Raw genomic sequence first — 14438 nt, forward strand, 5'->3', positions numbered from 1 at the left:
GAATCACACATTTTCACACCCAAACTTCGGGAATTCAACAATTTTTGAAGTATCTAATCAACAAAATAAAGGAGCCGTGACGGTTGCTATGAAACTCAGCCAACTTGAAACATTGCATAATTTGGGTGACAACATCAAACAAAAATCACAATCTGGAGACGCGTGTGCAAAGATGACATAGCCGTGTGCAAAATGTTTAGCACACGGCATATGCAAAATACCGTTTTCAGAGCGTGTTTTCCGTGCGCAGAACCCCCTTTTGCAAGGCAGTCGTATAAAAATATAATTGTCGGTCTTCAGAGGCCGACGCTGCCAGAATAAATTGGCAGTTACCGCTCCTTGGGACCTATAACACACAGCTGAGCTGTAGTCCGAGTATCAATGACACAGTCAACCTGTTAGATAATCTCTTTATTAATTTTTTATGTCAATCAAATTTATAATAATATCTACGTAGAATTAGAGAAATTAATGTTAATTTTTTTAAACTGGTACATATACATTTTGGTATACAGGCAAATAGGTTCAATAGTCTATTTTCGCTTCTAATTTGGTATAGTTTTTCCGAAGTCAATTGAAGAACCTATAATTTCAAAGTATGTACCAGGCCCGGTCGCTAAGCATGTTAACGGTGGGGTACTTTAGGGGTTCTTAAATCCTTACATGATCCCTACTACGGACTATCTTACTACTTAAGGCATCTGCGATCTGCGACTACGCAACTGCTACGAAACCACTCGATGGCAGGCGGACGAGATCGACGAGAAAAGTGAGGAGAAAGAGGAGGTAGAGAGACATCACGGGGCGGAGTAAATTAAGATTCATGTGACGTAGTTGTAAAATAAAATATTGTAAAAGGACCTAAGTGGTGTTTATTTGGGGTAGAAACCCTCTCTCATTTAACATCAGAAGTGGGATGAACTTACTATTTAAAGTGGTGTAAGTGAAATAAAAGAACAATTAATGTGAAGTTGTAAAAATGGCGGAAGAGCATCCAGAACTTGATGTAGAAGTGTCGGAGATTGATGACTTTCAGGATGAACAGCCCTCACTTGGTCCCGCACAGAAAAAGAAAAAGATTAACTGGCCAGAAGCGTTGCTATCTATTTTGGCATCGCAACAAGAGCAGCTCACCAAGCTATCAAATATGGCGACCGCATCAACGCCAACGCCCAGCGCCTCCGAGTCGGAGAGTTTAAACGCGCAGGCGACAACGTCAGCCGGACATGCGAACTCGTCATTCAAATTGACCAGTTACGATCCCGACAGAAGTACGTATTCCATCAAGGAATGGTTAGACGACGCTACGAAATTAAAAAAGGAATTAAATGTTAGCGACATTCTTATGATAGCCAAGGCTGGTGAGGCATTGAAAAACCGGGGCTATCAATATTATTGTGATTGGCGACCTCTTTCTCGAAGCTGGACAAATTTCTGCAATGATTTTACGATTGCGTTCCCTGATCGGGAAACACCTGGAGCTCGCGCATATAAGGCCGCGGTCTTACGGAGCCATTATTGCGAATCTTTGTGTGAATATGGACTTCAAAAATTGCGCTGCATTAGCAGGTTTTACGCGCAGTTACCGTGGAATATAATCTTAAGTATGGTGGAATACGGTCTAGATTGTGATGAAGCACGCTCTGCCGTGCAAATTCAAAAACCGGCATCAGAACGTGAGTTAATGGAGTTATTAAGTGACTTTGATGCACGGCGAGTTAGGACCTCAAGGCTACCCAAACATTCGGACATTGCAGGAAGTTACATAAAGAAGACGTTCGTGATAAATCTGCAGTCACTGGTATTCCTCAGTGTAATCATTGCAAAAAGCCAGGACATTTAGAAAAAAATTGTTGGTCGAAGCATGGGAAACCTAAATCTGTAATGTTAATTAGACGAGGACGTGACCTTGACACATCTCCGATTGCAACTTTAATATACAATAACAAAGCAATCAGTTTTATGTATCTTATCGACAGCGGTGCAGATCTGTCGATTTTAAGTGAATCGGCTGCCATACGACTAAGCGCCATTGTTCAGAAAGACGGACGCTTTCTAACCGGATTTGGAACAAAACTTGTGCGTAGTATCGGGACATGCGAAATCATCGCGGTGTTGCCTGCAATAACTTTGGAAATTGTGTTTACGATAGTGCCCGATGATGTAATCCCAGGAACAGTTGACGCTATTATCGGTTGGGATGTTGTTGGACAAAGTCACGTACGTGTCGATAAAAGTTCCAATGGACTAGAATTGTACCATGACCTATCCAACGCTCCTCAAATTATGACTGTTTCGACATTCAGCAACATTACTGACGCTAATATGTCAGGATTGGACGAGCACACAAAACTGAAATTAAAGCAACTTCTGTTAGATGCCCAAGAAAAGACTGCTACTAATATAACGACAGGTGAATTGAAAATTCGTTTAAAGGACGATGTGCCAGTCGCATTTCGACCTCGGCGGTTAGCACATGCTGAAAGAATAAAAGTACAAGAAATTGTCCACGAATTATTGGTCAGTGGAATAATTCGAGAGAGTACGTCTTCTTATGCCAGCCCAATTGTGCTTGTAAAAAAACTGCAACGGTTCATTCAACTACTGGAGTTTCTCCCATGACCTTGCACTGCGGCTTAAATCCGAAACTACCGGCAACTCAGCAGTTTCTTCCAGATGTGTTGATCAATAGAAATGACGTTGACCCTGATGATGCCGTCTCGCAAGCACGAATGCGACTGAATAAAATTGGAGATCAGCGGACTCGACACTACGATGTGTCCCGCTATGCGGCAAAACTATTTGAAAAAAAATGGTCTAGTCGCTGTTGAGGATTCTCAAACAGGCGGAGGAAAACTGAAACTCAGATACCATGGACCATTCAAAGTACGTGAAATTCTCCCCAATGAAAGATATCTACTGCAGAAGGGAAAGCGAACAGTGGCAGCGCATGAGCAGCTGAGGCGTTGGCCTATAGAAGTCCAGAATAAATACTAGACAATCTGATATAACATGTGAGTACATTTTTTGTTTGGCTTTCTGTTTATTTAAACTTATTCTTACACAAAATAATAAAGGTTATGATAAATGATGATGATAAATAAGAAGAGCAACAATAGTGAGAATAGTTCTAATAAATTAAATACCAACTCGGCAGTACCGTAGTTGGGGAAGTACGGTAGTATCGTACTAGTACTTTGTGATAATAAAACATTGGCTAAAGCCCATTACAACAACACTGTTTTGAAAAAAAAAACAGACTTGAACTGAAAATAAATGAACATTGACTGAATGATCGTATGATGAGTGAGTTAATGGCGCCTATGAATAGATGAATGAGTGTGCGTCTGATGAAAAAAATGAATGGAAAACGGAAAAGACAACGACTCGGAATATAACAGGGATCTGTACTTCTGGATTTTGTATGACTCATTTCTCGGTCGAGGACGCCCGAACTGCAGGATGGCCGTGTTAACGGTGGTGTACTTTAGGGGTTCTTAAATCCTTACATGATCCCTACTACGGACTATCTTCCTACTTAAGGCATCTGCAATCTGCGACTACGCAACTGCTACGAAACCACTCGATGGCAGGCGGACGAGATCGACGAGAAAAGTGGGGAGAAAGAGGAGAGACATCACGGGGCGGAGTAAATTAAGATTCATGTGACGTAGTTGTAAAATAAAATATTGTAAAAGGACCTAAGTGGTGTTTATTTGGGGTAGAAACCCTCCCTCATTTAACAGTCATTAGTCAAATAATAATGTTTGAGTTAAATAAATATAATTGTCGGTCTTCGGAGGCCGACGCTGTCAGAAAAAATTGGCAGTTACCGCTTCTTGGGACCTATAACACAGCTGTGCTGTAGTCCGAGTATCAATGACACAGTCAACCTGTTAGATAATCTCTTTATTAATTTTTTATGTCAATCAAATTTATAATAATATCTACGTAGAATTAGAGAAATTAATATTAATTTTTTTAAACTGGTACATATACATTTTGGTATACAGGCAAATAGGTTCAACAGTCTATTCTCGCTTCTAATTTGGTATAGTTTTTCCGAAGTCAATTGAAGAACCTATAATTTCAAAGTATGTACCAAGCACAGTCGCTAAGCAGCAACTCGGCATTGAAATATTTGAAAAACTTCCCATATTCATTTAGCCATACCCATATATAGGTCTGGTCGAACTAAACGTGCAGGTGGTTGAAATGTATACGACTAGTTGAAGAATGCGAGCGCGGGCAAACAAAATGTAACACAACTGTATTGGGCTTCTGGCAATAAATCACAGCAGGCGACAAGTGGATCATAAATTGCCCAGCAGTACAGTGCTGCAGTGCGGAATTGGGTGTGAATCAGGCAATTTTAATTTATTATAGGCACCTTCTATCAATCATTCATATTACAATTGTGAAAGGGAGAAATAAGAGGGATATTTTGTTTACTAATATTATCATATGGCATTTTGGAGACCTTTTGAAACGGAACAAAACAAAATTTACCACCAATATAATAAAATTGTTTGAAGACATAAATAATTAAAATATGTTGTTGGCCAAATGAACATATAAAAGAATTTTTCTACACATTATACAGGGTGTTGCATCACGAGAGGGATATGGCTTAATGGGAGATAGAGGACATCTAGTGTAACTAGGATCGCCTATAGAAATAGCTCCTTGGCCATTCTTTATTGAGATACAGGGACAGGGTGATTTATGATTTTTGGTCAAAACTGCTTTATGTCATAACTTTGATAGGGAATGGAATAATGGGTTCATATTTGGTAGGGTTAATGCACTCATGATACTTCATGTATGCAAGTATGACAGCAAAAAATTCCAGGTCCGGACTGCAAAAATTGTTAATTTTTTGTGCAAGTCTAGTAAACAACACTTTGTATGTATTTTTTTGAAATTCCGATACGATATTCGGAAATAGCATAAAAAAGTGATCTTAAAGACGTGTTTCTTTTTTTTTGTTACATTTTGGTGGTTATTTAAATAAGCTATTGAATATACGAGACCGGCTTCTAAAACTAAATTACGTAAAGGACACATGATAAAATTGGTTTTGCAACTAAAATTAGCAAAGGCTTAATTGAGGGTAGATGTTATAAATAAGCATGCATATTTTAAACCTCACTTTCTTTAAATAATATGTATTCCAGGTCCGNTGATAAAAATGGTTTTGCAACTAAAATTAGCGAAGGCTTAATTGAGGGTAGATGTTATAAATAAGCATGCATATTTTAAACCTCATTTTCTTTAAATAATTTGTATTCCAGGTCCGGACTGCAAAATTTTTTATTTTTTTTTTTGTAATTCTAGAAAACATCGCCCCCTATGTATTTTCTTGGTATTTCCATACGATTATAGAAAAGAACATAAAAAAGTAATCTCAGGGACATGTCTCTTTTTCTTGTTACACTTTGATAATTACTTAAATACGCTATTCAATGTACGATAACAAGGCCTTTAAAATGAAATTACGAGTAAGTAAGAAACACACGACATGAGTAAGTAAAAGATACATGATAAAAAGAGTAGTTTATTTCTTTTAGTAAATAGGATTTCTAAAAAATAGAAATAAAAAAAGCAAATAGGAACAAAGACTATTTAATAAAACACGGAAAACAAATAACAATAAAACACAAAGAAAATAATAGGTGTTTAAATGTACTTTACAATGGCAAATTAATTTTATAGCAAATTTTCAAAGTGGTCTCCCTCAACTTAGATACATTTTCTTACTCGTTTACCCAAGTTTCCTATTGCTCGACGTATCATTACTGGATTATTTCGTATTTCATTGCAAGCTGTAATGATACGATCGATCAATTGTTCCCTGTTATTGATTGTGACCTTATAAACTTTTGCTTTCAAGTGACCCCATAAAAAATAGTCGCAAGGATTACAATCTGGAGACCTCGCTGGCCATTCCTATGGACCTCCATGACCAATCCATCTGTTTGGATATTTATAATCCAAGTGCTCTGATTGCTAAAATGCGGTGGAGCTCCATCGTGTTGAAAGAGCATACCTCTAATATGGACATTTTCTAAGAGATTGGGTAGGATTGTTTGAAGAAAGTTTAATTAAACGTTACTACTTAATCTCTCTTCAAAAAAATGTGGCCCTATTAAATACCCATTTACAAACTCGATCCAAACGTTTACAGAGAACCTGTGTTGTGAATGACATTGGTGTTTTGCATGTGGGTTTTGTTCTGCCCATTCATGGTCATTCCTCGAGTTATTTATTCCATCTTTTGTAAATTGCGCTTCGTCTGTAAATAAGGTTCTGTAAATGACCGGACGATGGTTAGATAACCAACGCGAGAAAGCCAACCGATGGATGTTATCACCTGGGACTTTATCCTTGAATTATAGGGAGTAGAAGAAACGAGAGAAAGGGGGCATGTCTCTACTAAAACTCATTAATCGGTATTCTTGAATGGTGTTCTATTGAGTAATGATAGAAGAATTGTTCCCTATTTCTTCTACTGATATTTTCCGGGGAACAGGCAGGGATCGTTAAACCTAACCCTATATTTTTTGACATGTGTCACAAATTACGAATTCGCAATCTGTCTGTAATATCTCTAGTTACTGTTTTGTGGTGATATCCTTCGAGAACTTTGAGGAAACTTCGTATAATTTGTGTTTACTTGAAGGACTGTACAGTACTCAAATAAAATAATAATATAATAAAATGGATCTACCTAAAATAGTATTAAAATATTTGTAAGTTTTTCCCAGTTAGCTGTCATTGTCTCTCTAGTGTAACTGGGTGTTAACTTTCCAGTGTACATTTGTTTTTTACTCTCAATATAATCTTTTTGTTTAAAACTTACTGGATTTAGCTTCGATTTTTTATTAATTTCCATTTTCTTTCCTTTTTAGACTGCACCTGACACTGACAATCAAATAACAATAATAAGTAGCACTTATTTCATGACTAGCTCATCACTAGTTTTTATTCTACCACCTATTTACTGCTTTCTGATGGGTCGGTACATTTAACAGCATTGTTCCTCGTTTTTCACTTTTGTGGCTCGCTCCCTTTGTGTCGAGAATACAGCATGAATTTTGTGATAGAACAGTGGTAGAGCGAAATGAGGGAACGTTCCCCAGGGAGCATTCTATTCTCTCATCGTCAAGAATCGAGCTCCTTGTTCAAGACGCTGTACCTGCTCGATATAGTATGGATAATAACATTCCCTTTTCAATGTTCTCCATATCTTCCAATGAGGAATATTAATGGCAGAACTAATTATTCTTGTGCTAGTGTTTGGATTTTGTTGAACTAAATTTAAAATATTGTTGTGTTCTTGAGCATCTTGATGTAAATTACACTCCACATTTTTTGGGAGTTGGAAACCTCCCGTGTTGTCTTGAGTACTGGAAGACTTTACTAAAAGTTTTATAATTAGGATGCTGACGACCAGGAAAACGTTGCTGATATTCCCTTTGTGCTGCCCTACTATTCCCATTGCAAAACCCATAGATGAATACCATGTCAGCATATTCTTCGTTTGAAAATAATTGCGGCATGTTTAAATTATAAAATTTGAAGTATTAAATGCAAGTTAATGAATACACAATAACACCAGTAAACAGTTTGTTGTCAAACAATTCACTATTTAATTATCTGTCACTTTGAGTAGGCCTACTATAATTAATTTACATCAAGATGTTCAAAAAGAGAATAATATTTTAGATCCAATTCAACAAAATGCAAGGTCTAACATAAGTTAGACTATTAATATTTCTCAATGGAATGTATGGAAAACATTGAAAAGGAAACAGTATTATTCATACCACATTCATTCATTTNTAACTGAAATAAAATATATAATTGATCAAGAAGAATGGTTAAGTTAACACACACAAACGAATGGATACGCACTATCTAGACGAATATATACGTATTATACAGTTTTTAAGCTTCATGGAGCTTTTACGCGACTAATAAGCATTTAAACACGTGCTTGACACGCATTCGCATTATCAACTTTTAACATCGAATATCTCGGAAACTGTCCATTAGCGAACTTTGGGTCCATGAAGACTTTTGTTCCTCATAACAAAAACAACCTATTCCCAAAATTTCATTAAAATCGACCGAACGGAATTTCCCATAAGGTTTGTGCGGGGTCCTTTTGCAGTCCGGACCTGGAATACATATTATTTGAGGAAAATGAAGTTTAAAATATGCAAGCTTTTTTATAACATCCACCCTCAACTAAGCCTTCGCTAATTTTGGTTGCAAAACCATTTTTATCAAGTGTCCTTTATGTAATTTAGCTTATTTAAAAAACCACCAAAGTGTAACAAAAAAAATAAACAAGACTTTAAGATCACTTTTTTATACTCTTTCCGAATATTGTATCGGAATTTCAGAAAAATACATACAGAGTGTTGCTTTCTAGACTTGCACAAAAAATTTACAATTTTTGCAGTCCGGACCTGGATTTTTTTGCTGTCATACATGCATACATGAAGTATCGTGAGTGCATTAACCCTACCAAATATGAACCCATTATTCCATTCCTTTCCAAAGTTATGACATAAGCAGTTTTGACCAAAAATCATAAATCACCCTGTATCTCAATAAAGAATGGCCAAGGAGCTATTTCTATAGGCACATCCTAGTTACCCTAGATGTCCTCTATCTCAAATTAAGCCATGTACATCTCGTGATGCAACACCCTGTATACAAATTATTATAATTTTTTACCTTTAGCAGAAAATTTTTTTAGGGACACCTATGAAACTAATTAAAATTTATTACCAGACGTTTTTTTTTGCATATTCAACTGACTTCGGAAGGACTAAAACTACAAAATTTCTCTTACATCTTAGACTATTAAATTTTAGACAAATTTGTTCAAACAAAATAGTTTGTAAATAGTGATAGGAAGATATGTTTATTTTCGCGACCCGGGTCATCCAGGTCAATTATTCAAATGATTCGTTCATGAAGATCCGTTCATATGAACTATAAGGAAATAGTATCGAATCCAATCTGTATCATTCGGTGTTCCGTTTTGTCAGTCCATGCACGATAGAATGCCTTTTTTTAGCACGGTTTGAAGTGGTTAATATCTTCCTGCACCTGCACCTGCACGTGCACTATCAACATTTGATAGATTTATACCCATACATATTTTATATTTGTATTTTTTAAAGAACGATTATGCAAAAAAATTATACAGATATTGTGAGGAGCCCTTAAAATCACCTATACTACATCTCAAATTTAAAACAATTTTTATTTAGTTTAGTTTAGACAGCAGTCTTTGAGACAAATTTGCAGTTGTATTATATTCCATTATTGGTTAAAATTTAATATCTGAAAAAAAGAGAGTTGGTGATAAGGCAAAATGCAAACTTTTGTTCCAAAATGATGTTTCTTAAAGGAGAAGCAACTTATTATTAATTAAATATTTTTTTATATGACCGTTTTTATCAGCAAAATATAAAACATTATATCAGTAAAATTAAAAGAAATTTTATTGGTACCTACTTTTACAATATTATCGTGTGAACCTTATCAGTAAAAAATTGGAATTTCATCTCCTTCATTCCATTCACCACCATCATTTGATTGTATAAATAATGATTTTTAAATTTTGCATATGCCTGTACAGTGTCCAGTATTGAGATTTCAGATCGCAATCATACAATACCGACTTACAGAGTACCGATATCCAGATCATAGAGTCGATCTTTCACGGGTTTCATTCTGTATCAATACCAGCTCTCCAGTTCAAATCTGCAGGCACTGAGTTTGCGCTCAAATGAACGATGAGCGATAGGGTCACATAACGTGAACGTGTTCATTCCCGGTTTTTTTGGAGGTTTGGTCATTATGACCGGATTGTTCATGAACGAGACACATCACTATTTGTAGACATCAGTGTGTAATGTGACGACAAGATTGATGAAATCATAGATTGATACTATGAATGGAATGTAGAGAGGGAGGTAACAAGCCAATATGCATGAATATGAAAACTAGGCTAATATCACTTCACTTTGGGTGTTTGTAAGCTGTGCATAATGTAAGATGCGCTTTTATTGTATACACAGCTGAATTTATAGTCAGTTTGTTTTGTTGTCCATGTAATGTATCCATGGTAATTATTTTGAAATTTCTTCTTTTTTTGTTATGGTATGCTTGTCTAATTATTTATATGTATTTAAATCCATTTACTATTATTTTCCTATTTATCTATATAACTATAGTTCTTTTCATATATATTGTACAAATAAAAAACTATTTTATATTGCCGATAATGACAAAAACGGTGTTGTAAATACCTACTTGTTTGAGCAGAACAGGGTCGTATTTAGGCCAAAGTTTACAGAATATAATATTTAAGTCACCCTTCAAACAATTCACAACAGACACACACACAATGGCTATAAATTGGAAACAATTGCAAAAGTGAATTACAAAAGTTGCCCAATAAAAAACTTGTAATAAAACAGAAATCGCACTCTACTCCAAACTCTAAAAAATAAAAATCACAGCATTGCAGTACCAACTCCTGCCCTGTACCGCGCAAACTGAGCTATCAGAAATTTAAAGTAATAAGTTCACTGTGTCTAATTATTGATTGTCTCTGTCTCACATTAGGAATTTGAGAACAACGTACGTCTTAGAGAGATGAACAGAATCTGTTTTCTTGCCAGCCCAGCTGTGTTGCCAAATGTTTCGGCGAGTTAGTATTGTACTAAAAATGGGCAATATCCATTTCAAGAATGAAATGAATAATGCAATTATTGTTTAAATAAATGTACTTATGCAAATTCAGCATATTCTATTTTCAGAACATAACTTAATATTTTAAATGTAAGTATCTGAATAAATTAATTTCATTCAATTTAGCAATTATTTATTTAGGAAATATTTTTACATATCGGCAACACAAGGTCCACGTCCGGCGAATGAAGATCCCGCCCACCTAGGCGGCCAGGCATAATTTTACAACTAATATATTTAAATAAAAGTACTAACACTCTCAAAACTATTTTTTAAAGAAAAATATTGGTAACATTAACATAATGTTCCTTTATGGAATGGCCCTCTAGCAGTCGAGACCTCTTGCCAATAGAAACATTGTGGCATGAAATGAAGAAAGTTGTGCAAACATCCAGCTCGTTCAGTTAACGATCTACGCACCAAACTGCAAGAAATTTGGGACGCTTCCTGAAGAGTGCGCTAAGCTGGTAGATACAATGCCTGCCAGAGTTAAAGCTGTTATTCTTAATAAAATAGTTTTGAGATTGTCATTACTTTTAATTAAATATGTATATTAGTAGTAAAATTATATCTGGCCGAACTATTATGAGCCTGGGTTTGTACATAATCAGTATATTTATGTCTTGTCTTATTTACTTATTAAGTCTCATATTTTAATTTTATCTTATTATATGCAATAGGGTTAAGTTGAAAAACTGTTTTACTGACACTTCGCCCTATGCGTTTATATTACTATTTCTTATCTTGTCACTATTATGAATAAATAAAGACCATTTATTATTATTTACATTTTCATATCTATTATTTGGGATTAAGTGTATTGAGTAGGTATTTTATGTCATATTATACATGTAATCCACTCATTCTCCATGCCTATTTATGGTTGTTTTAATGGTTGTTCTTTAAATGTTTTTACTTTAATTACTAAACAGTTCATTAATGACAAATTGGATGATTTTTATTGTCTTAGATTTCCTAAAGATAAGGGTATAAGGGGCAAATGGCTAGTTGTTCTTAGGAGTAATATTTTTATAGTAAAAATTTATAGGGCGAGTGCAGTCTAGCAACTTGGCATTCATGTGATTGATATGAAAAGTTAAACAACGCTGACTGGGATGGATCATTCAAGGAAGGCTCGCGATACTCGTCCACCTACTAGTGGCGTGTATGTTGGTGTAATCACAGAAGCTGTACAAATTTAGGAGAGATTTGTATAGGGAAGACATGACATATCAACCCTCACAAAGGATGTAAAATTGTTGGCCCCTTGTCTAAACAATGTTAAGTATGTAAAAGATTGCTATCCTACGACAAGGTGAGAGTTTGGCAAAATATCCAGATTGGGCTTGCTCGTCTCCTAGCATCAGTGTTTAGCCATAGTAGCAGATAGGCTGAAGTAAAATAACCAACAATTTTTTTTATGTTAAAGTTTAGACACTTATGATAGTAATAATTTATATTGGTTTATAAGAAGCTTGGCTGATGTGTGGAATGTGTAATCTAGATATTACAGATATCTATATAATACATCACAAGCGATATGCTTTCAAATGCCCTAAATTACATGGTGTGATCTGAGACTACTGACTAGTTCCACTTCATTTTACATGTTAGCTTAGCTGCTTACCCTTTCTAATACTAATTAGAAATTACTAATACCTAAGATTTGATAATTCAAATCTATGGATAAAACTGCAAATTAACCAAACTGTTTTTATTAAAGGTTCTCTACTTTCCAGTTAAGTACATCAAAAACGGATAAAAAATATGTATTCAAAAAATTTAAATATGTTTTCAGGCCATTCTTAGAGTAATTTTTATTTATTATTTTACTAGTTTAATCAAATCAGTTTGTATGAAATTAGTTTTGCTATCAAACCATTCTGATTAAACAAACTTGGCAGAAATTTCATAGTCTGATGTGGACCATGCAATGAAGACAAAACAATGAATAAATTATTCCTGACGTTATAATAAATTCGTAAAATGGTTCAAACATGATATATGTCTTACCTAAATGAGCAGCTTTTAACATAGACTGTCCAAATTCGATAGCTCCACCATGTTTAAATGTCAGTTTGAATTTAGCTTCTCCAACCCAGTTTCCGTTAGGTTGTGCCCGTACTTTACCTTTTATATAATTTGCTCCAAATACTGGCTGTTCTATTTCTACCTACAATGTGCCCAAATTGATTGAAAAATTATGCTCTAGTTGTATCATAGACTTACTTCACTAAGAGTGACAAATGGAAAACTGAAACTCTGCATTTCATCAGAAGTTTTGTTATTAAAAATAACTCTGTGTGTTGTTAAATAGATGCTCCCTTTTTTAACGCCGCGAAAAGCAGAAGCTTCTTGTCCAGACCATTCCAAACATACGTTATCCGAAAACAGCAATATACTATAATAAAAATGTTGCAATATTTTATAATTAATAAATAGTCATGATCATACCGTTCCCCATTATGTATCAAAACTCCTCCATTTAAATGAGCAGTATTTAAAGACATCACTACAACCAACTAGAACTAAGTTCGATTTTTCAAATCACTATAAATTTGTCTTGTTTTGCCTTCTAGAATAATGAAATTTAAACGGAACAAAACACTAAACACACAAAATATAAGAAGAAATACAATTTCTCTATAATACTTTGGAACACCTGTGACAGTTATATACGTGTGGCGCCAGCTACTTAGATCGATGAACTACACAATTGCAGCGGTAATTTCGAATATTCTATTTGTAATATTAAGTATTATGTGACAAATATTTAAAATATAACACAATTTACTTGTAAATTGTTTATGATTTTAAATAAGGTTAAATGGAAATGTGGAATATATCAAAATGAAAAAAAAATTGTTAAAAATATATTTATATGTAAGTATTATATTGAACAAATTTAAAGAATTTAACACAAAAATAAGAAAATGTATATAAATGTTAAATCGCTTGGATCACTTTTAACTTTTTAAAAACTTTATTTTTTTTATTACAAATAATTTGTTTATTTCACTATCTTTTACAATCTGGGAGTTTTACTTTGAACTTCGATTTTTAAGTTTAATTACTTATTTTAATATGACACAGAGTTGTGTGGCAACGCGACAATGAATTAAGGTGTATATGGCGATGCAACGACTAACTAAGGTGATATTGCTTTATTACCAGGCCTTTTTATAAGTTTGTTAGTTTTTAGTCAGCAAAAGCTGATGAGAAACAATTAAGTTTCTTAGAAGTCCTTGGCAACTTGACAATACTCCTTTGTTCTAATGTTTATCTTTATACAATACAATGTTGCATTATAGTTTGAAATAATTCTAAGTCTGAAATATATACAGTTAAATTTTCATATAACATCTCCCTTTTTCTAAAAAAAGTTGATGTCATACATCGACTTTTACAATTAATTAAAAGATTACAAGATTACATATGTTTAAGATTATTTGAGTAGATAATTGAATAGTTATTATAACTTGTAATTGGTTAATATAAGGGTTGATTTAAGTAAGTTCAATCTCGTCTTCCTGTTCTTCAGGGCGGATTGATGGTCTTCTTCGGGGTAGAATGCTTGCAAGTCTAGAAAATCTTTTCCTAGGTCTGGGTGGAGACGGTGGAGCATTTGGCGAAAATGAAAGGGCCAATCTTCTTCGTTT

The 14438-nt window shown here is 34.6% G+C and overlaps 1 protein-coding gene across 1 annotated transcript in view; it reads right to left on the reverse strand.

Annotated features, from left to right (window-relative positions):
* Window positions 1-13455, reverse strand: part of LOC108912659 (WW domain-binding protein 2) — a 61773-nt gene extending 48318 nt beyond the window's left edge. The window contains exons 1-3 of the mRNA XM_018717965.2: window positions 13234-13455; window positions 13009-13180; window positions 12793-12952 (exon numbers count right to left, since the gene is read on the reverse strand). Coding sequence (XP_018573481.1) covers window positions 12793-12952; window positions 13009-13180; window positions 13234-13289 — 388 coding nt within the window. The 5' untranslated portion in view covers window positions 13290-13455. The remainder of the gene's footprint in view (window positions 1-12792; window positions 12953-13008; window positions 13181-13233) is intronic.
* Window positions 13456-14438: the final 983 nt, after the last annotated feature.

This window comes from Anoplophora glabripennis, unplaced genomic scaffold (assembly GCF_000390285.2).
Source record: "Anoplophora glabripennis isolate ALB-LARVAE unplaced genomic scaffold, Agla_2.0 scaffold937, whole genome shotgun sequence".
In the NCBI taxonomy this organism is placed as follows: Eukaryota; Metazoa; Arthropoda; class Insecta; order Coleoptera; family Cerambycidae; genus Anoplophora; species Anoplophora glabripennis.